The sequence below is a fragment of the Mauremys mutica genome, chromosome 4, assembly GCF_020497125.1.
Source record: "Mauremys mutica isolate MM-2020 ecotype Southern chromosome 4, ASM2049712v1, whole genome shotgun sequence".
Taxonomy (NCBI): Eukaryota; Metazoa; Chordata; order Testudines; family Geoemydidae; genus Mauremys; species Mauremys mutica.
The window spans coordinates 145,352,377-145,375,483 of record NC_059075.1 but is presented as its reverse complement, the minus strand read 5'-3'; the positions used below and the strand labels follow the sequence as shown (position 1 = coordinate 145,375,483).

The following is a 23,107-nucleotide window of genomic DNA, read 5'->3' as shown; positions in this document are numbered from 1 at the left end:
TCTCCTCCTTTTGCCTGTAAAACATACAACCGGGTGCAAGGCAGGGAAGGCAAGGCACATACCTGCCTGCCAGGTTGGTATTCAGTAGCCTACCTCTGCCCCAAGCCCTCCCCAGACAATGTGCGGGGTAGTAGGAGATTGCGGGCAGGGTGTCAGTCGTATGCACTGGTGATCAGGCTGCAGAGTTCCTAGAAGGCTCGTTCACGCAGGTCTGGCTGTCATGAGAATTCCTCCTATTTCTGTTTTATTTGAAGCACTTGAGCCGCCGGCAGAGTAACCAGCCTCTCTAGGCCGGGCTGGGGCAGAGGACTGGGGAATCTACAGCAGACGAGCCCTGGGGAGGAGCAGTGGGACTAAGCAGAAACCTGCTCAAGCCCAGTCACTCTCCGTTGTGTTGTGTCCGGATCTTGCCGGGCTCAGAGCTAGGGAGGATCGCTACGCCGGCAGACTATTTATGGGCAGGCTTTGCGATTTTTAGGTGAAGTTGAACCTTTGTCACCTCTGGAAGGTGAAGGAGAGCAGGCATCGCCGGGCTCATGCCTGCTGTTCCACTCCGACCCATGAAGATGGCCCGAAAGGTTATGTAAAACCTGTTTGGTTTTACCTAAGGAACTTCAGGGACAGCAAGTCTTGTCGGCTGTGTTTTTGCTGGAGACTCCTTGGGAGGAGGAGTTTTCTGGGCCCTGGGCTGTGGACTAGGGCTGATGAATCGTTCAGAGCTTTTTGCCCACCCTTTCTCAGGAGTTTGGGTTAGAGGGGCACAAAACAGCCTGACTAGCAATCCTGACCCCTCTTGATTCGCCGGACTCAGCTCCTTGATGGGCAAAACCAGAGGGGATGCGAACCAAGATTTATGGTTAAAAACTTGTTAAAGAAACCTTTGCAGGGGTAAGAAACACAAGACTATGCCCCCTGCCAGTCAGACCCTCTTTCACCTGCATGGAGAAATGAAGCTGGCACGGGCAGTGTCTCTGCATGTAATTTGATGGGCAAAGCTGTATCTGCATCTCTCTGCATAGCCAGTTTATGGCTGTACATTTCTCTCCTTCCCTCCTTTTCCCCCCAACCCACTCATCTGGCACTTGTGTGTAGCTGAGGATGAAATGCGCGTGCTCTTCTCCCTGGCACGGACAGGCTGTCAGCCCCTTGCACTGTGTCTGCCGTCACTCATGCTGCGCGCTCAGATGTGCAGCTCGTAGGCCCTGCACCTTGTGCCTGGCCCAGGATGCGAGTTGCTGTGTAAGCCCTTCCTCTGCTGCAGCTAGTTGAAAATGAACACGCACTACCTCGCTGGGATTCTCCGAGCCCCTGCTAACAGCGAGAGCTCCTGCCACAGCTCGTTCTCGGCTCCAGGGAGGGGAGGAGGAGGGTGATGGGCAGGCAGCAGGCTGGCCAGGAAGGGCAGCCCCTACCTCTGTTTATATCTGAACAATGGTGTTTGCATTGTCTGCTGTCCCTTCTGCCACTGCAAAGGAAGGCACAGCCTAGCTAGAGGGGAAAGAGCTGCGTGGGCCATCCCTGTCAGGGCGTCTCAGGTTTCAGGGGACTCCTGGGCTCCCCAAATGGGCAGCTGCTGTTACTGTACGTATTGGGGATGATGCACTTGGCGATCACGGTTCTGTCCACATTGGTGCCACTAGCTGAGCTAGTCTCTGGCCATAGGCCCAATGCTGCTGAGAGCATGTTGTGGACCCGGAGAGCCATTTCAGTGACATTTGGAATCCAGCTCTAGGCCACCCCTGTGGCGGCTGCTGCGTTTGGTCACTGACGAGGAGGATGTGAAGACTAGGACTATAACAGGGTTTAAAAGAGAACTGGATAAATTAATGGAGGTTAAGTCCATTAATGGCTATTAGCCAGGATGGGTAAGGAAGGGTGTCTCTAGCCTCTGTTTGTCAGAGGGTGGAGATGGATGGCAGGAGAGAGATCACTTGATCATTACCTGTTTGGTTCACTCCATCTGGGGCACCTGGCATTGGTCACTGTTGGAAGATAGGATACTGGGCTGGATGGACCTTTGGTCTGACCCAGAATGGCCATTCTCATGATAGGGAGGTGCGGAGAACGGGAGGGTTGTGGCTGACACAACAAAACTGTCTTGCTGATGGAATAAGGCCAGGAGTCCGGTGTGCCATAGCCCATCACTCCCAGGGCTTCCTGTAGGGCCACTCTACAGGTCAGTTCTCTGGTAGGGGCTGGGGATTGGCGAGTCCCTCTCTGGCCTTTGGTGAGTCACCGACTCTGTGTAAAATGGGGTAAAAGAGGCCTGCCTGGCTGAGATTGGATTAGTTAATGTTTCTGAGTGCTTTGAGGCTGTGATGCTCTAGAGATGCAGAGACCTGAACAGGGAAATAAGCTTTGCAGATGTGAAGGGAAGGAGCTGGGGTCTCAGAGGGGTTCACACTTCTCAGAGTGGCGTGTGCCTTCCAGGAAATACCATGATCACGAAGGTGGTTCTCCCAGGGTGAGGCTCATCCATTGCATTGCGGGTGTGCTGACCCCTGCGATTTCCCCAATGCGGGAAACTTGACTGCATAATTTGTGGTAGTGGGGGACTGCGTTCGCGCTCTCCCCTGGGGGGGGGGGGAAACCACAAAACTGCAATGGGGTAGTGAACTGCTTATAAATGGAGAGACAGCAGTGGTAGCTCCCCACTTGTGATATTACTGACCAGCAGAAGGGGCCATTTGAGTTCATGGAGGATACCTCTGGTAACTAGCTAAGATGGTCAGAGATGCAACCCCACACTCTGGGTGTCCCTAAACCTCTGACTGCTAGAAGCTGGGACTGGACAACAGGGGATATGTCCTGTTCTGTTCATTCCCTCTGAAGCCTCTGGTGTTGGCCACTATCAGAGACAGGACACTGGGCTAGATGGACCATTGGTCTGACCTGGTGTGGTTTGTTTTTTTGTTCTTCTCATAGCTCAGTCCCTTGTTGATGCAGCCTTTTAATGTGGAGACACCTTCTTCCTTGCTCTTCTAGTTATTTTGGAACCATGTTAATTAAATGTTTGTCCGTGGGCCTTCGGTCACTGCGAATAAACCTGTTTCTGCAGCTGCTCCTATGGCTGCTGCCTGTGTGGAGGGAGGTGTGGTAACTAATGTTATGGTGCAGAACAGCCTGTGTGTCCCAGGCCACGGTTTTGCCATCGCAGGTTCAGGCAGATGTATTACCAAAGCCCGATGAATCGGCTTGGGCATTTTGCTCCAGTGCTGGGCAAGGCAGGTTATTCAGTTAGCTGCTGCTGCTGCTCCTTGTAACCTGAAGGTTCATCTCAGGAAGCAAAGTGCAGTAGTGCTGAGAGAGGAGGTGTGGGGCCAGCTGGGATGCGGCATTTCCGCCCACTGATTTGTCCTGAGTGCCATCTCTGGCCTTTGCTTTCCACCTTCCTGTGGCTGGATGGGTAAGCGCCCACTCTCAGGATGTCTGTTTTCCATCTGCTCGGGCTGGCTTTTGTTTGCTCTCGAAGCCAGTAGGACCAATAGGAATTGTCTCCCCCAAGCAGAGGGTTGGACACAGTCCAGATCCCAGGAAAGCCGGGTAACACATTGTCTTGGGACGTGGATCTCTGGAATTGGTGGCAGAAGGACGCGTGGTACCTGGAGATTGTAAACTAACTCACTGACTGATTGTAGACTAACTTGCTGACCGAAGTGGAGCCCTCCATTCCCAGCCGACCAAGAGACTTATCTTGAGCTTGGCCTGGAAAGCTGCAAAGAGGACTGGCCACAGGGGGTGACAGAGGTGACTCCTTCCTGGAGCTTCCCGAGTCAGGTGCTCCTCCCGTGGGAGTATGGGCACGAGACAGTCCTGGCCCCTAGAACTGTTAGGGTGTAGATCGAGCAGCTCCACAAAAGCTGGTGGCTTGGGCTGTGCCAGCAAGGGCAGAGGTACTGGCAGGCTGGGCTAGGAGCATGACGTGGAGTTAGCTGCTCCGTTCCTGCCTAATATTTCTGCTCAGCTCCTAGCTCTGTTTGTTGCAGGGAATGGGGATGCTGAAAGCAGCTGCAGCACGGCCCATTGCCAGGGCTGTAGTTCCGAGTGCTCTGCTCAGCACTTTCTGCTGTCCCTGGAGCACTGGGGCTGGAGTCGGGATCTGAGCTCTTGGACTCTCCTGCAGCCAGAGCAACAGGAAGGTACTTTATGGTCCCCCTCGCCTAGACAGAGCTCTTCACGCTCGGCTGTGGTGAGCGGTGCTGACAGTGCTCGGAGCCGCGTGCGCCCCTGGGGCGAGTACGGCGCCTGTCCCCGAGGAGTTGAGACTGAAGCAAGGATTTCGGCTGCCCTGTTTCCCAATTGCTTGTGGAAACTGGGCCCCGGTACCTTCCACTCTCCTGTGAGATTAGTGCTTGTTGCCATGTGTGCCACCTCTGTGTGCAGATGATTCTAGGGATGCTGCAGATGCGTAGAGGATGCTGCCTGATGCTCCTGCAGTGAGCAGCCCAGGAGCTGCCAAGCACCGGGCAGTGGGGAGGAGACTCCAGTAGACGCTTGGGAGCCCTGCCTCCCTCCTGGCTGATAGCCCAGGCTGTTCTGCTGCCTGCCAGTGTGCCCATCATAGGCAGCTGAGACCTGAGGGGCAGCAGGGAGGTCACTGCTACTGAGCCCCTTTCCAGTGAGTGCTGCCGGGTGGCCCTTACCAGTCGCCCTGTCTGTGGGAGAGGGGAGGGCAGCTTCCTCCCTGTCAGACCTGCCACCTTCCACGGGCGTGCGGGCCTGTGCCTTCCCCTGCCACACTCCTGCGGTGCAGCCCCAGTCTGTGGGGGGAGAGACCCCAGCTCCAGCAAGCCCAGGAGGCTCTGCCTATTCTGTTGGGAGATTGCAGTGATCCTGACCCTGGGGGTACAGAGATCTGGGTGAGGCCTAGGAGCAGGGGGGAGTGAAACAGAGGCCAAAAGGTCTGGTTTCTCCAGTCAATGCCAACTCTGCTAATGGGGCAAAAGACAATAAAGGCCTCAGCAGGGAGTGGCCCCGGCATCCCTTTTTTGTCTGCTGTGGAATATGCATTTCCTGACTGGTGTCGGTGGTTCTGCATCAAGGAACTACCTCAGGTTATGCTGATCTTTGATCTTATCCCTCCGTTCAGCCTGCAATGCCTCTGCTGAGCTCGCCTGCACCCTGGTGTGAAACTGCAGGGCCCTCAGGCAAACAGCCACCGGACTTAGCTGAAATCCTGCTTCAGAGCTGGGTGGTTTGCTCCCCTTCTAGTGTTGCTGACCCTGGACATTCAGGAATCATGAGTCAGGCCCCGCAGTGATCATGAGATTTAAAAAAAATAACGAATGTTGGGCTCTGTTTGTTTGCCTTCTGGTGTTTGAGCCTTTAGGGATCTTCCCTCTGCATCCACAACAGCTAGAGACTTAAAGAAACAAACCCCGAGATTGAGACGTGCAGAACTGGGCCTTTTGGAAAAACACCAAGTATAAAATCTGGTGAGTTGGCAACGCTGCACTTCCCGCCTAATGCCGAATGGCTCAGAACCCAGCGAAAGGGGAGGCGTTTTTTCCTTAGCTCGTTTGTTCTGGTTAAAATAAAGTGTCGAACGTCATTTATGCTCACACTGGTGGTGATCCAGCCTATGTGCTCTGTGCCTACCTCTGGGGTCTCAGTGGGTATGTCTACATGGCACATGGCAGCAAGCATTCCAGCCCTGGTCAGCTACTGGCTGTGCAAACCTACCCTGTGGTGCTCTGGAGCTCAGCTCTGCTGCTAGCCCGGTGCCAGCTTCCAGTTCCTAATAGAGGTGGTTTCTGCTGAGCTGGAGACGAATGACAGAACGCAGCATTCCTGGAGTGTTGTTTATTATCTGATACTGCCCAGACTTTTCCACTTCCAGAACGGGGCAGAGTTTTGCTCAGAAAAGCATAGGATTTGCATCTGAGCAGAGTAAGTGTCTACGAATTCTGAGATGTATCCTTGTTTGTGCCTTCGCAGTGAGTAATAAATATCTTTACTAACCACCTCTCTCCAATATTTGCTTGGCTGCTTTCCCAGAATGCAAGAGACTTGAAGGCCTCCCCCCACCCTTGGGTCATTGTGGTAGGAAGACTTGTCACCTCGTGGGCAGCTCACAATTGAGAAGCATTTTGAAACTGCATTGGCTTGGAAAGCTGACAGTCACAAGGAATTAATCTGTGTGGGTCCTGGTGTCTGCTTTGCAGCCTTGTAATAGGAGATTCCGCATACATGTTAGTGCCTTTGTTTTGCTAATTGCTTGAGATTTTGTGACTGCAGTATGAGGGTTAGCACAGGGCCAGCAGCACCTGCGTTGGGTGGGCTCAACAATGAAGAGTGTTTTGTTCCTGAATAATGTTGGCAGCGTTCTCTTTTGGAACATACGGTTTCAGGAAATTGAATCCTGTTGGGATTCTTTGGATGGAAAATGCTTAGAATGCTCTCTGGCTCTCAGTACTGGAAAAAAGATAGCATTCCCTGCCATGTAGTGTTAAAATGCCTCATGCTTCAACTTTCGGCGAAGATTCGGAAACTTTCTCTAGACATTGAATCTGTGAACTGCATCTTGAGAAGGTATCTTTTTTTTCAAGAAATGGGCAATGCTGTTGGCAGATCTCATCTAGAAATATTTAAAATCTTTCTGTACCTAGGAAGAACATTTTCAAATAAAATGATATTGATTTGGAATCTCTGCTTAGTGCCTTCAGATGCAAGGCACTGCAAGTATTATCACCATTAATGGAGTGGGGTGGGGGTGGCTGTTTGGCTACTTTTGGGAACACAGGAAAACAAACTGGAGACTAATGAGCCTTCTGGATGCAGTTTGGAGAGAGCCATGTGGAGGTGCAGCAATCATTTCATCTTTTTTAAAGTGTAAATTTAACTAAAATAGCTTGTAGTTGAATGCTCCCTGCATGAAGTGCTCTCGGCAGAGTTAGGAACGTGCAGAGAATGAGCAATGGGGTGAGGGGTGAAGAACTTTCTCATGTGTAGGAAGCCCAGGTGTTAGAAGCACTTGAGAATGTACAATAGGGAAGAGGTCTGGAATAGCAAAGACTCATCCTTCCCAAGGCTAATTACTTTGGTCCTGCAGGAGTCTGTGAGTAACTTGCCTGTGTCTCTGTGTGAAAGAGTCTGGAAGTACCTGGTTGGTTTTTAGAATTAGAAATTTGCTGATCGGATTTACAACCCCTTGCAAGCTGGAACACTTTAGAGATCAGAGTTCCTGCAGAGAAGCCTCACAAGATGCTGTCAGATGTGATGCAGTTAAAAGACCAGGGTGATTTCAGTTTGTCCCTAGTCCCATGAGTTGTGCTGTAAAGGTCCCTTGGGTCAGGTTTTGCAGAGGTTTTGTGTTAACAGTTTGTTTGGATCTCACAGAAATAGGCAACTTTCTTTAACTTAGAGGTCAGACCATCCCAACCTGCTTCAGAGCAACTTCTTTGATTCCTCCTGAGGGCAAAGTGTATATAGTTTCCTGCTTCACCCTCTGGAGCAGCTTTCATCAAATCCCTCTTCTTTGAGGGCAGCCACTGTCTCGCAAGCCCATGCAGGTTAAGTGCTGCATTCCATTCTTCCAAACGGGTGGGTGTATTTGGCAAATACCTGTTCAGTGCTGTGCCTGGCTGACTAGACCCAAAAGAGAGGTGATGTTGGCTAGTTCCTTTAGCTCACCTTCCATCAGGTTGTTTCAGAGGTGGAATAGAAATTAATTGTTGTTAATTGTATCTGGCTCTAATTGTAATTACTCAAGGACCAGGGAGATACCTTAGAGCAGTGGTCCCCAACCTTTTCCAGGTGGTGGGCACTGGACGACGAGCCACCAAAGACCATGGCCAGCGGACAAGCATCCGCCAAAATGCTGCCAAGAAGCGGCAACGTCAAGAGGCGCTGCCGCTTTTCGGCAGCATTTTGGTGATGACGCTGCTTTTCTGCGGCATTTCGGTGGATGCTTGTCCACCGGCCAGTACATGGGCGCACATAGATGTCCCGGTGGGCATCATGGCGCCCGTGGGCACCGCGTTGGGGACCCCTGCCTTAGAGAGCTTGGGTCCCAGAACTGCAGTCAAAGCTGTGCAGCTTCTTTTAGGAGAAGTTTGCCGTACCTGTTGATGCTTTTCTCTCTGTAGAGAAGTGGCTGTGAACTGGATGCCTTGTGTTGAGAGTTTAGACCCTTGCTCAGTTGAAGAGGAGAAGACATTTGCTGTCTGCTTTATGCCTTGAGCCCAGGAGCACCTATAAACCAAGACAGTTCGGAGCATAGTCTGCCTGAGCTGGCACGCTGTGTTGGTGCACCCTCGGATGAATGCCGTGCGGGCATTGTTCAGCTGGCAATGAGGAGACAGGGGTAGAGAACTTCATTTGAGCAGATGTGCCATGCAGTGAGCAGCCTGCCATGCAGAGCGGTGAAAGCTTGCTGGTGAGTTGCTGTTGCTTCTTAATCAAATACCCCTCCCAAGGGCTTCTTCCTCAGCTCTCCTGCAAATACCATGTAAAGCGTGTGGTCGGGAAAGGCCTGGGCATGCAAGCGTTTCCTGGTAAGTGTACCAGTCTTGCCAACTCCATGCATTTGAAAAATCGTGAGTAGGGCCTCAAAAAATCTGAAGGGTGATTTTAAAATCATGAGACTGAAAAAATCAGAGTTGGGTCAGGTGTTTGAGCCATCAGAGGTCCTACTATCAAGCTTTTCTCCACAACCAGGAGAGCTAGGAACTTAGGGGCTGGGATTGTCACATAATCACCTGAGTACCAAATAGTCTTTTTAAAAATCCCCAGATAGATTAGTGAGATTCATGATAAATGGCCAGAGCTGTGCACCTCTCGTGATAGTTCTTGGTTAGATGCTCTTTCCTCAGGATTTGAGCTGCCCTGAGCCCTACTTGTTGCTAACCTGGTGGCCCAGATGGCTTTGCCTTTTGTCTGTGTGGCCTCATTCCCCTTTCCTGGAGCACTCTCTCCTCTTTGCTGTTGTAAATCGTTAGGTGATGGTCGGTTGTGCTGAAATCCTTGGGAGCCGAACTGAAATTTTGCTGCTGTAAACTGTGGGTGGATTTTTGCTGTGTCCTTTATCCTTACTGGGTTCTTGGGGTTCCCTGACTCAAGCTGGACGGTGAGGGCAGGTTTGTGCCCGGAGGAGGAGACACATGAAGCAGTTTGATTTGTTAGCTGTGTCCTTGGCTGCGGAGCTTGGGAAGCAGGAAGGAAATGGGTTTGTGATGCTGAAAGAACTGGGCCTGCTGGTTCTGCTACGTGATAAGCACACTCTGTGTTGGGTCTCGTGTCCCTTACATTTGCTCACAGGCTTTAGCGGCTGTAAAAGGGGAGAATCAGAGACCCCACTAGAAAACCCCTTTTGTTAACAAAGGCACAGACGCTCCCCCCACGCCTGTTTCCCCTCTGCCTCTCATCACTCGGGTGGGCTGTCCAAACCCCAGTGAACAACTCAAGCCTTATCAGGCTGGTTCTGAGGTGGGGCTGGGTACAAGGGTTGTGTGATCACGCACAACTCTGGTTAGTGCCTGGATTCTGATGGCAGCTGGAGAATGCCTTGTGCAGGCCAGACTATGGGCCTTGGTACCCACAGCTGTGGGGTGTCCAGTGCTTGCAGGTGTTGTGGTGCTATCTCAGCCTGATGGCTTGTGTCGCAGCCTTCCTGGTGTTAAATGAGAACTTGCTTGTGAATTCCTTTAGCTTGACATAAATGCTGCAGTATTTTGAATACAAAAGCTAACTGGCTGGGGGATGGAGCCTAGCGGGACTGTACAGTGAGACCTGGCTGGGCTAGTCTTCTGCCGCTGAGTTACTGAGTCCTGGGTAACTGTGCATCTAGGTGTGCTAGGGAGGGCCTGAGGTGCTTTCCAGCGTAACTGTGGGGACGCAGGCTCCTTCACTGAGCCCCAGAGTGTTAAATAGCTGTGATCTGTGCCTCCCGCCTTTCTGTAGCTACCCCAGCCAATGAGATGTGGAGGGGAAGATGTAACTGCTCGCGCTTCCTGACAGCAGACATGACCCTCTTGTGAAGAGAGGGCCTGATGTAGGTGCCGGGGACAGACCCAGGCTGGCCTGTTGCGTAGTGTGATGTGTACTGCAGTTTGTGGCCCTTTGCCCTGCAGACCAGGCTTCTCCAGGCCACGCTGCTCTCGCCTTGTGGGGCACCGAACAGCTGGCAAGGCGCGGAAGTGAAAACCGACACTGCTCCAGGGGAATAACTGAGCCCTCCGGTACCCTGCTGCCAGGCCCCTTGTGGAGCTGTTAATGGGGGCGTGTGGGCAGAGGGATGCAGAGCGTTAGCCCGCAGAGCGCTCAGCCCTGTGAATGTCCCATTGTTCCCTGCGCTATGGCTCTCGGGCCTGTGTTTTGGGAACTCTGATAACAGGAGTGGTTTCAGCTGCTCCCCTCTCCAGCCCTGCCTGTGAATCGTGCTGCATGGGGGGCTCCCCCATTGCACTCCACCCTCCCTGCACAGCAGGTATCAGACCCTGATGGAGCAGAATCCCTTCCTCGGGATCTGGGGATGGCTGCGCTGGGTTCTGGTTCCTGTGGGCTCTTGTGTGGCTGAGAGCATCGCTTTCCCTAATCAGCCACTGGATAGGGTGCTGGATTCTCATTCCCCAGCCTCCTTCCCCAGCAGGCCTGAGCCTTCTGGGTGTGTGTGATTGCTCCTGCTGGCTGTTCTGAGTGAGGTCCCTGCTTTCGACAGCCTCTCTCCTCTGCTGCAAGCAGCTTTGTGCTGCTGCTCCCTGCACTCCTATTACTGCTGCCCTGGCCTGCCCTGCCACTGGCCCAGCTGGTTCCCGGCTCGTCGGTGTCTACTCCCCACACTTGGCTGGGTTCGTGGTGTGGTGTCCAGGGGCAGGAGCAGGGAGTAAGGGGCTGTTTTGGTGAAGTTTTTGCCCCAGCCCCAGTGTCTTACCGCTATGGCCTTCCCTGTCTTCTGACCCCAGGCCCTGGGTGTCCACTCCCGGTGGCCTCAGGGTTGGCTTTCTGTGACTCCAGCTAGGTCTGTGCCTGGGAAGCGAGGGCTGTGTTATCGCTGTGTGGCAGCCATGGTCACTGAGGGGAGGGGGGCACTTTCCTGCCTGCTAATCGAACTGCGCAGACGGGTTGAGGAAGGATGGCTCCTGGCTCAGGATGTTTGGAGACGAAGCTTATTTATAGCTGCAGCGCAGGGTCTCGGCTGAGAGAAGGCTCCCACGTGGTGCTGGAAGGGAGGGCTCCTGCCGGGGCTCTGGCTGCGAGTGGCCAGGCCAGGGAAGGGCTCCTGGCTGGGGCAGCATGGTACCGTGGTGGCAGTGCCGGGAGGATGGCCCTGATATAGGGCTGTGTGTGTTTGGGGGGGTTGCGTAGGTACAGTGGTGAGCGGTGGTTGTGCCTATAAAGCCGTAGTTTGCACTGCAGCAGGCTGGGCTCTCGTCCAGCCCTTGACACCTTGGGCAGGGGGCAGGTGATGAGGGTTCCGTTATTTGCTACTCCCCTGCCTCCACCTCCTTTTGCATCTCGCCGTCACCCTGCGGCTGCAGGAGGAGCTGCCTGTCGAGTCTTTGCTCCTGGCCTGCTGATGCCAGGGTTAGGAGAGTGCGCCTGTGCTGGAGTAGGGCCGCCGTGCTGTACAATGAGGCCTGCTGGCAGGGACTGGGGGGATGCTTGTTCCACTCGCTTGGCTGAGTGTACTCCGAATGGCAGGGTCTGTGTAAGAGCTGTCTGCTGCAAGGGCTCCCACTCCTGTTGGGAGCTGGGTGCTGTGACTTTCCTAGGTTCAGCCCCGGCATCTGAGTGCTGAGACTTCCGTGTGTGGAGCGTTGAGGCTGGAGCAGGCTGCCCAGCGAGGTAACATGACCGGCACCGAGTAAACGATGCATTGCAAGCGGGTGCCTGCAGTCTTGCTCGGGATTGGGAGTTGGCTTGGTCATGTGTTTGCTGAAGCAGCATGCTGTGTTTTCTCCCCATCAGGAGAGTGCTGGAGAAGACGACAGCCAGTACTGTCCTCCCTGGAGATGGGCAGCATTAGCCTCTGCTAGGTGCAGCTGCCTGTCATCTGGAAGAAGGGAGCTCCACTCGGGTGCTGGCTGTGTGTGAGTGCAGCAGGGAGCGGCTGGGACATCAGGACCTCTGCAGAGAGGTAAGTTCCACTATGCATCTGTGCAGATGCTGAGTCTCTCGCTGCAGCTTCAGTCCCTGCCTGAGGAACTGTGTGCTGTCATGGCTAAAAAGGAGCCAGTTTTGCTAGTTCTAACAGTAAGCTGTCTTGGCCAGTGCATTTCGCCCGCATCTAGCACCACTGCTGGACACCCCTTTCTTCATCATGCAGCAGGCACAGCCTGTTCCTCCTGCAAAAGGGGGTTCAGCAGCCTCTGCTCGGAGCAAAACCCAGGCCTTCTCCCTTCAGTGCATTTCTGCAAATCCCAGGCACCCGTGACTTGTGACAACTAGCTTTGCCAGTAGTTTGAGTGGTGTGGTGATGTAGGATGCCCTTCTGAGAGCTGATCTGCCCAATGCACACTGTGTGAACCTGGCTCTTGGCTGAATGCGCTGGGGCACAGAGCCTGTTCCTCGCGAGGGCAGCAGGCAGATCGCAGGGGTAGCGAGATAATGGGGCAGGCAGGTTTATGATCTGCTTCTCGCTGACTTAGTGCCCTTCCTGTTTGCAGTTCTGCCAGTTCTCGCAGGCGCTGAGTCAGTGAGGACCAGGTGGGTTTCATAGCGACTTGGAAAGTCACCGCAGATTGTGCTGATGAGATCAGAAACAGCAGCTTCCAGTGCTGCTTAGCATCTCTCTCTGCCACTGAGCAAGGGGGCCTTGTCCCGTGGGCTGTGACCTGAGCACAAGCCTGAGCCAGGATCTCTGACACCTGCGCTTGCTGTGGCCTTGTTCAGGTCTCTCCACTTCTCTGGGTCAAGCTTCCCATTTATTCAGCAGGGACAGAGGTGCCACTGAGGGGTGTTTGGCCTTGTCACTCTGTGGAGAGCTACTTGCTGGGGGCTCAGCAGGTAAGTTGATTAGTGTGGCAGTGTTGCGTGCGCACACAGCCCCCAGGAGCCAGCCTGCCCTTGCACTGCATTAGCACCAAGTTAGGTTTTCATATTCAAATAGCTCAGGGGCTCACGTCCCACAGGGATAGGCAGAGGGTAAATACCTGGGCGGGCAGGCAGACAGTGGCCAGAACCACCCAGGCCAACTTCACTTATGTCTGTGGTCAGGATTTCTGTCCTGAACAACGTCACCCAGCTAGAGCCTGGGGGTGATGGTCTCTGAATGGCCTGTGCTCTGGGTCCCTGAGCAGATACACCGTGCTAAGGGGTTGTTGGACAGAGCAGGGTGCGACTGACCAGCACAGCACTGCACCCGGAGCGGCTGCTTCGTCTCACTCCCCCAAAAGACACCATGAGCCACCTGGCCACTTCCCTGAGACCTAGAGTCTCCCCAGTGGCCAATCTAGGTCAGGTGTGGGCAGGTGGAACGTCGAACAGGTTCCTGCCTGGCTGTGGGGCAGGTGGGGCACATCCGGAGGGAGGGTTAGTGTTGCCAATCCCTGGGCCTCTCTGCAGTCGATGCAATATGAGCCTTTTCGCTTTCCTGTGTCAAACAGTAGCAGCCCTGTGATCAGGGATGTCGCTGGCTCACTGCAGACTGGAGTTGGGAGGTCCCTTGCACCATACGTGCACTGAGCTCTGTCTCAGCACCTCCCCTCACCAGTGTGGCTCCCCCGGCGGGAGCTCCAGCACACACAAGATGCTGTTGGCACCTTGGCTAATGTATTGCACAGACCTGCTCTGAGCAGGGTTAGACGACGGGGTTGTGAAAATGCTGCACTGGGTCCATTCCGGAGCTCCTGCTGGTGTTGTTTTCAGGCGTGCTGCACCAGTGCTAGCAACCATGGGCAATGCCCAGAGAGAGCTCAGAGAACCGCAAATCACCAGCCTGTTTCCCAAGCAGTGGGAGCAGCCAGTCCGTCTCCTCCTCCCCCGCCCCTCGCTGTGCCCGATGCTGGTGGGGAAAATCAGGGAGCCTGGCACTTGCTACAGCAGATGTTTAAATCTCTGTAGTTTGGTGGGGGAGGCATTTTCAGGAGCAGGTTGAGGTGTGGGGAGACCAGTCTTGAGCACTTGGTGAGGAGGGTCAGCCCTGGGAGAACAGTTACTATTGTGCCCTCATGTTTGCCACTGAATGCTTCTCTGTTGGGGTGAGTTGGTTCTTTCTGCCTCAGAGCTGGACTGATGGATGTTCTCTCTCTCTCCCTCTCTGCCCCCCCTCCGCCCAGGGCTGAATTAGGACTTGCTGCTTGCAGGGCTGGTGTCCAAAGGGATTGTCTGTGTTCTGCTCCCTGACTAGAGCCTAGCAGGTGCGCTGGGACTCTGCACCGTCTCACTGTGTGTGTGGCACAGGAGGGATTAGGCGGTGCCTGCGATGGGGCATTTGTGAGGATTCAGGCTCCTGCCATGCACCCAACAGGGACCCCGGATGGTGGCTTTTCTCGGTGTGCTGTGCAAACGCTTTCCCGCAGCCACTGCCGAAACATCAAACAGAAGATCTCCCAGTGGGAGGGGAGGACTAGAGGGGGCTGCAGCGAGGACAGACAGCAGCCGAAGGACTTTGGGGTACAGTACGACCATGGCTGTGAGGCTCTGCCAAAGGCCAAGCCACGGGACTGTGGGAATGACGGAAAGGCTGGGCTAGCAAACTCAAAAAGCTTGGGCCTGGACTTCAGGGAAAAGGGCAGGAACCATTCTCAGAGCGAGGGTGACAGCGAGAGAGATGGTGATTGCTGTACCTCAGAGAGCCTCAGGCCCAAAGTGCGCACGTGCTGCCCGATTTCCCAGGCTGAGGAGAACGGAGACTGGCGGGGAGGCCTCCTGGACCCAGAGCAGACACTGCCACCAGGGAACTTCTACACCTCACGAGGGCTGTGGAAGAACATAGCTGTTCCTCCTGACAAGGTCCTGGCGATGGCATTGGAGTTGAAAATGAGAAGAGAGAGCTGTGGCTTGACAGAGCGAGAACTACATGCTGGGGGAGTGGAGCCCCTCAACGTGATGGAGAGGAGCTTCGAAAACATTTATTCGGAGGCCGAGGGACAGGAGACAAGGCCTGCTGCCATCCCTCCCCCAAAGCCCCGCAGGACTTTCCGCTATCTGTCAGAAAGGGACCAAACCAGCTGCAGTAGAGAAAAGCCACTGGAAGGCCAGTGTAAGGATTCCCCAGCAGGCTCCTCCCACGAGCCCGAGCAGAGAGAGGCAAACAGGAAAATCAGAGGGAGATCCAAGAGGTAGGTGGCTTAATTCTTATTTGCTCTTGCATGCAAAGTTAACCTGTGGAACTCCTTGCCTGAGGAGATTGTGAAGGCTAGGACTAAAACAGGGTTTAAAAGAGAACTAGATAAATTCATGGAGGTTAAGTTCTTTAATGGCTGTTAGCCAGGATGGGTAAGGAATGGTGTCCCTAGCCTCTGTTTGTCAGATGGTGGTGATGGACGGCAGGAGAGAGATCACTTGATCATTACCTGTTATGTTCATTCCCTCTGGAGCACCTGGCATTGGCCACTGTCGGTAGACACGAGACTGGGCTGGATGGACCTTTGGTGTGACCCAGTATGGCTGTTCTTATGCACTGAGCACCTGCCTGCTCAGCCTCTGCTGAGCAAGTCCCTGGCCCAAACCAGGTCCCTGAGTGACCCATGAGAATTATTTCGTTTCTAAAGGCCTCACATGAATTGCACTTTCAGGCGAGACCTTAAAATCCACGGTAGTGATGGTAGCTCTGCCATTGGCCCTTCTTTAGAAGAGTAAGGAGATGGGTATGTCCTGGCTAAAATACTCCCGCCCTGACCCTGTGCAGTGCAGTGACTCCTGTGCACAGACTGCCTGGTCCCAAGTACTGCCCCAAACAAACCTCACCCCAGAACTCTGAAAGCTGACTTAACTGTGGTGTCCAGTGCTGCTGCCTGCCCTGCGCTTTGGGATACTTCCCATGGATCGTGGGCTAATTATCTCCTCCAGTGAGGAGCTTTTTTGCTACCTGAGTCAGACGTGACTCCAGATGATTGATCTTTTAGTTGCCTGGAGTTTGGGGCCATTAATCTCAGATAAGCACCGTGGCAGCAGGCTGGGCTGGGCTGCCCACTTAGATGTGGGTCTGAGAGTTACAGACAAGTAACTCGGCATATCATTTGTGTCAGCTCTCTGCTAGTTCTACAGACGTAGGAGGCGCTGAGGTGTAGCCATCTCTGGGTAAGCGGGTAAGCATTGTGTGGAGGGGCAGGGAGCTGGTGCTCTTGGATCCTCCAGCGCTTTCCAAAGTACTAAATGTGCGCAAAAACTCTGGGTTTTTAATGGCCTGTGTCTCCCTTAATACTTTGACTGACCCGGATTGGCTTTGGAATAAAGCCCCATACAATTCATCCTTAGGCTTGGCAAGATTAGATTGATATCAGTAAATGTCAATAAATGTTCATGTGACTAGTCACACACAAGCTTCCGAAAGAGTATGGCCATCGATAATATCCGAAATGTACGGAGAAGCAAAGTAGGGAAGTGCTGCTTGAGGACTTGTTAGTTTGATTTCAGGATGTTTACTTCGTATATTTTGGCATCTGATATTGACAATTTGTGTTTTTAAAGTTATAATTCCTTATCTTTCTGAATCTCAGTGCCTGCTGCCATTAAGTAATTGTCTGCCCACCCCCCCTAATTTCCCACAACTGTGACCATTTAAATTGATACAAATCTAGAAAAAAGCTTAAAATAAATGTTGATATCTGTCAAAACTATTACAAACAAAAACTGAATTCTGCCCACTTGTGCCTGCCCAGGATGCAGATATGTTGTTTTGTCAGAGCTGAAACCCGCAAAGGAAGCCAAGTGTGGGAATTAGTCTGCAGAATGACTAGGCATCTTCCAGGAAAGAGAGAGTCCTTTGGGACAGACCCTGTTTACAGTCCATGTGTCTTTAACCAGAACCCCCAATGTCAGTTGCAGCCCTCTGCCCTGCTCCCCAGGTCAGAGTGCTGGGGAATGCACCACCAGGGAGGTAGGAAGTGGGCAGTGCAGGATCCCTTCGTCCAGACAGCAGCACACCGGGTTCCTGCCCTTGGCTGCGCTACCTGGACAGGGCTTCAGCACTGGAGTCTCTGGGCAGGTGCCAGGTGGGAGTGCAGTTCCTCGGCCCAGATAGTCCAAAGCCACCCGCCTCATTTATCAGGCCTACAAGCTCTTCAGGGGAAACAAACATGATTGGATTGGCTGGAAACCAGTAAGTCACCGGCCTGGCATTGGGGGCCTGGCCAGTTTTTAGGCCTGCCTGGGGAGGTGGGGCTGGTGAGTTCAGCAGGCAGGGCCTCGCTTGCGCCTAACCTCTGCAACTTATGTCCCTCTTGAGAAGAAACCACTAGAAAAGGTGCCGGTCTGCTTTCAGGAAATCCTTTGAGTTTGAAGACGTCCAGGGCTTCCGCAGTCGGATGGCAGCCACCAGCTCCCAGAAGCTCCATGAGGAGCTGAATAGCAGCTCAGGATCTAGACTCTACTACACACAGTCAGAGGACAACATCTACGAGGACATTATCTGTACGTGTCTGTGCTCTGACGGGGCGGGAGGAGCCTGTTCAGGTCTGGAAGTGTTTGGATTTCCTTGTGTCTGATCGCTGGGTGGGATGGAGGCAGGGCTAACCACTAGCAGGCTTTCTTTAGTGGTACCTGGAATAGGACAGAGCTGAGCTGGATTAAGCTTTCCCGTCGATGCCACGGGGTGCTTTATGTAAACGCTTATGGAAAGAATTGGCTGCTGTCTGGAGGTGCTGATGGCTGTGGTACTGCAGCAGTTGGTAGCTGGGATTTAGTGGGGTCCCTACTCAGGATCCCCACACCCACTGATACTGGAGTTGGAAGGGCTTTGGGAGCCCCGGGGCCATCTTGCAGCATCGTTGTGGGATAGTCCATCTGTGAACCTACTGCCCTGGCATTCCCAGGAGACACTATTACAGGAATTAGCGCTGCTTGGTTCCATTTCTTGGTGACCACAAGGGACATTTTACACCCTGCCCCCCCCCATTCCCCGCCCCCCACACACTTCATGAATCTCTTACCCATTGTTCTCTCCAGATCCTGCTAAGGAGAATCTGTATGAAGATATCAAAGTGTTGCCTTTACCACTGTGGAGGGTCCCGTCGGCCTGGAAGTTACCACCCCCAAAGAATGCCTTCAAGCCTCCCAAGGTGAGAGTGAGTCCCAGGCTGGCTGTGTTCTAGTCCACGGGGCACACCCAGCTTGTCCTGACTGCAGAGGGCCCAGGGCTGGGATCTGAAAAGCATCTGTAGCTCAGTTACAAAACTGGAATTACTATCTGCGGTCAGGTGGCTGTCAATACCCAGGGCTGGACACTCTCACCTGGGTGCATAAGGGAAATTTAGTGCATGAAAAAATAAAATATTAATTGGGCAGGTGGTGAGGTGGGCAGCTGCAGGGCCTCTAGAAGGAAGGTGAGCTTCCCTCTCACGTCCCCCTCCTCTCCACACACCTGGAGTTGCAGCTTCAACATGTCTTCGGTCGCTCCTGGTTTTTATTGTTGAAAATTATGTACATCAGCAATAAACAGCTGTGACTCTGAGGTCACAGGTAGAGGGATCCACGGCACTTCTTGTTTCCAGCATGAATAACACGTGTCCCTGCTGAGTCGTTGTTGCACGCTGCATCCCACGTTCAGACCTGGGCAGCTTGAGCTGTTTGTGAATGAAATGCCGGGTCAATGCCGAGTGTGTGTGGTGGGAACAGAGGGGTGGGTGAGTTACAGATCTCACTTTCCCTACAAGCTGCATATTAATGCCGGGCACTTCCCATCCTCAGAGGACTTTAGACATTAATAAGGCCTGCGGGGCAGGGCAGATCTGTCCCTTTAACAACTTCACCTTGCCTGTGACAGGCAGTGTTAGATCTCTCCTCCCCATTAGGCCTCTGTGGCACTGTGGGAGTCTCCAGGTTCCTTCCCTGCTGAAATACCCACTAACCTCCAGGCCCTGTGCCCTCTTTGCAGATGGAGGGAGCTCGGGAGCTGCTGCGATATATGCATTGGTATGCCAGAAGGGATTGCTTGTGACACCCTCTGGGGCTGCTTTCCCCAGAACTGAATGGGGCACCCTGCTGTGAGCCCCTTTGGAACCAGGCAAACAAGATGTTTAACTCTAAAGCTTCCTTTAAATCTTGCGTGTCTTGTCCTATCCGTTCCCAGCTCCCTCCTAAGCCTGCCTTCCTCCATCGCAAGACGCTGGAGCTGAAAGCTGCCCGTGCATGTCTGCGTGGGAAGGACACGACCCTGCCCGTTACGCTAACCGAGTGGAAGTTGTTCCGAGCAGGGGAGGCTGCTGGTAGGAAAAGGAAGAACCTTCCCGGGGTGAGACTTGCGTATTGTGCTCATGTGTGAATCCCTGCTTCTGCGTGGCATTTGTGACACTAACACTCCACCTTCTCTAGCACCTTCAAATGGTTTGCAATGGTCCTGGAGCCCCACAGATCAGTGCTTATATCTGCTCTCCAGGTGGGCAGTGGGGACACGGGGAGGGGACGTGGCTTGCCTAGGATCACATTAGGCTCTCACAGGTGGTAGAGTGGGGAATAGAACCCATGAGTCCCGACTCCCAGTCTGGTTTGGTAACTGTCCTGAGAGCATGAGTCTGCAAACCTCATGATAGCTGCCCTCCGACGTAGATGAATTGGCGCTTTGGCATGTCTGTGCAGAGCCGGAAGGGGGTGTGACTTCCTCCCAGCCTTGCATCCCAGGGAGCATTGTGGGGTTTGATTGGGGCGTTGCTTTCCAGGATAGGCATGTGCTGAGCGTTTCATGGCATTAGATCTACTATTTACCTGTGGTAGCACCCGCTGTGTGCTGATCACTTTCCAGACATGCAGGGAGGACATTCCTGGCTCTGAGGAACTTACAGTGTAGGACCAACAAGTGTTGTGGTCAGGAACCGGAGAATAACCCTGGGGAGTTTCTGTACAAGTGAGCGTGACTCACGTCCGTTCCATTAAACTATCTGTCGATTAGCTCTTTCGGTGTAAGCGCTTACTCTGTTTGGTTGGCAAGGCCTGGAGCGACCTTGGCTTTCTTGTGGGGGCTTGTTGCTCAGTTATTTCAACCGTTGGTCTATTTCCCTGTTCTAATGTTAATAAAAGCACCTTGGCAGCTGTTCCTTGTTAAAAGCTGCTGAACAGCTCATTAGGAATGAGCCTGTTTCATAACACTTGGGTATCGTTTTTCCTGCCGCTCCCTTCTGCGTGAGTAAGGGACACACACCTCTGAGGGCAGAGACATGAAAGGGATTTAATTCCACTGTCGTGTTGAAGTCAAACTTTGCTACAATTCCTGCCTGTATCTGCTTGGAATATTTCCAAATGTTTGTATTAATTAAAAACCCCTAAACCCAACTCAATATCCAGCTTTCCTGATCAATGCTACAATAACAAATCATAGCGCATCGGATGGAGGGAATATCGTAGTTCCTGTGGTGAGGCGCCATTGGTTAGTGGTTTGAGCATGGGACTCCTGAGGTCTAATTCTAGCTGACAAAAACCTGCTGTGTGGCCCTTGGAAAGTCTTAGGCATCAATTAGTTCCTCTGTAAATTGGTATAATATTTACCTACTTGGCAGAGGACTGTGAGGTAGAGTGAGCTGCCTGCGAAGTCTATAGAAATGTTTAGTAATACCCCTTTTTGTGCATACAAAGATTATAAACACCCTGCCTGGCAGTAGGGAGCATGGTGTCAAAAACTATGAAAATGCCATGATAGCAAGTAACCTTTATCTGGGGTGAAGTGGGAGGGGAATCCTTCCCCAAAACCCAAACCTGTTCCAAAAATCTGGGAGCAATTTACATGCAGGAAGCATACGTTATTCTCCTGGCACTCAAAGGATTCAGTTGGGATTGCAAGAGAGACTCAGAAAAGGGAAGAAAAGAATTTCAGTCCAAAAAGGCCAATTCTTTCTCAAGCAATAAAAGAAACCTTGCTGCTCTGAGTGCTCCCAGCATCTCTCACTGGTGACTGAAATCTGCAAAATTAGAAGCAATAACATAAAACTTCTAGGTGAGAGTAACAGAGGGAAGGAAACCTTCAAGTGAAACAGCAGCTCCTCTGAAGGGTGTCTCTCTGCAGTCTCACTGTATTAACAGAAGGTGTCTGTCACTGCCCCAGACAACCAGAAGCAGATCAGAAAACGAGGCGAGCCTGAAATTCGGCCTAGTTCACTGAGATGAGGGATGAGGGTTTGAGCTGGAGAACAGGTTCTGTTGGTGACTATCTCCTTCTTTTTATGCAGTGTGTGTGTGTGGGGGGGACAGAAATAACTGGGCCCCACCCTACTACCTTTGCTGGGAGCATGTATGGATTCTTAACACTGGGCAAGAGAGAACTTGACCTCCCCACTGTGTTTAAAAAATAAATCACCCCACTCCTGAATCAGAAATACCAGCAGGCTCCAGCACGTAGCAACAAGGAGCTCCCTCCAGTTCTGCTTGCAGCTTGGGGCACACAATACCTTAGGATGGCAGTGGAGATGCCTTTTAACACCTTCAGCACCAGTGATGTCCATTTCAGAAACCCTTGTGGGTTTGGTATTAGCAAAGGCTCTAAAAACCAATCGAATCAACAGAAACCCAGCCGCTTCTGCCCAGCATGTTAGAATGCTGGTGCCTTTCTCTCTTCTGTTGCTTAGCCCACATACGGCAGTGGTAATGTTCAAGTTCCTTCTTCCTGTAGACTGGGCCCCCGTGGGGCAGACACAGCATTCTGTCCCCTCTGGGCATGCTAGAGTAGAGACGCTCCCCAACTTGCGCAAGCATTCCGTTCCGGAACGCCTTGCGTAACTCGAATTTTGCGTAAGTCGGAAACGTATACTCGACAATTACACGCCCCCCCAAAAAACCCCAAACCAAACCTTCCTATTTCTAGCTTACTTTTTCTGTAAGTGCAGATTTGCGTAAGTCGGGTTTGCGTAACCCGGGGGGCGTCTGTATAGAAAATACAAATGCTTGGGTTTTTTATAACCGTTCAGCTAAGGAAATGCCTTGGGGCAGTTCCCGTGTCTGTTGTGGGGTTACACACAGAAAGTAGAGGACTTTGTGCTTTAGAAAACATACTGGGGTCTCAAATTGTCAGTGCATTCTGCACAATCCAAGGAAACTAGGCCAAGCTACGTTGAGGGGCTCTGGTTGGGCTCAGAAAGGATTGGGTTACCTGCAGTTGCACAGAGTTCTGGATCCTTTGCAGAAGGCGTTCTGGAGGCAAATCCTACAGGATGCTGCTGCAAGTTCCTTTATGGTTGGTTTGTCTTGTTCATAGCCTCAGACCTCCCTGTATCCTAGTCCCTGCTGCCTGTGCAGCCTGCTTGATAAGCCAAATATAAAGCAACTAGTCTGCTGCTAGAGCAGAAGTGCTGCTTGTTTCCTTCCTTCTCCATGGTGCTCTGTATGTCTCTGACTCTTGTAGTAATTATTCCCAGTCCTGTTAGACCTGTACAGTGCCCAGTATCCAGGGAGTTGTGTTAACAGCATTGTGACCATATCTCTTTAGCAAGGGTTCTGCAAAGCCTTTCCTGAATGTGGTTGCATCTGCTGAAGGTCTTCTATGTGCTTTGCAGAGTCGCTGCCACCTGCCTCCTCTCATGTGCATGTGGCCTGTATTAACGTTTTGCTTTCTCTTTGGATTCCAGCTTGTGTTAAAAATACAGGAGATCTTTGAGTCTAAACGTGGGAAGAAGAGGGTGAAGTTACTCGCTTATACAGGGAAAGAAGCTCCACCAGCAAAAGGTACGGCAACTGCCTGCACCATTCTCTTAATTACATAGCACACATGTGACATGACAACGGACATGTCTAATTCACAACACGCCACAGTCCTGTCCGCATAATGGGGGCTTCATACTGCAGCTACTGCTCAGAGAATGAGCAAACTTTACCACAGCGGTTTGATTTTCACAGGTGCTGAGCTCCTGCATCTTGCACTGACTCCGGTGGGAGTTGTTGGGTGTTCAGCACCTCTGCAAATCAAGCCCTGTACATCTCTTTAATCCAAGTTTGATAGTATTACATAGGGAAGATCCCTTTCTGTGGCTGAGTCTTCAGTGCTGGGGTAGCTTCATGCTGATGTGTTAAAGCTATTTGTCGTGAG

General features: G+C 52.5%; 1 protein-coding gene and 1 non-coding gene across 4 annotated transcripts in view; both read left to right on the top strand.

Annotated features, from left to right (window-relative positions):
• Positions 1 to 23,107, top strand: part of DENND2C (DENN domain containing 2C) — a 45,492-nt gene that overhangs the window by 4,523 nt on the left and 17,862 nt on the right. The window contains exons 1-7 of one of the 3 annotated variants that reach the window (XM_045017094.1): positions 5,913 to 5,936; positions 11,908 to 12,076; positions 14,217 to 15,221; positions 17,366 to 17,556; positions 18,049 to 18,161; positions 19,172 to 19,333; positions 22,650 to 22,746. In XM_045017094.1, coding sequence (XP_044873029.1) covers positions 14,395 to 15,221; positions 17,366 to 17,556; positions 18,049 to 18,161; positions 19,172 to 19,333; positions 22,650 to 22,746 — 1,390 coding nt within the window. In that variant the 5' untranslated portion in view covers positions 5,913 to 5,936; positions 11,908 to 12,076; positions 14,217 to 14,394. Of the gene's footprint in view, positions 1 to 5,912; positions 5,937 to 11,907; positions 12,077 to 14,216; positions 15,222 to 17,365; positions 17,557 to 18,048; positions 18,162 to 19,171; positions 19,334 to 22,649; positions 22,747 to 23,107 lie in introns of those variants that run through there. The other 2 variants (XM_045017093.1, XM_045017095.1) reach the window with 2 other exon arrangements.
• Positions 2,420 to 2,576, top strand: LOC123370549. The gene has a single exon (XR_006579452.1). It is a non-coding gene; the product is annotated as a U1 spliceosomal RNA (small nuclear RNA).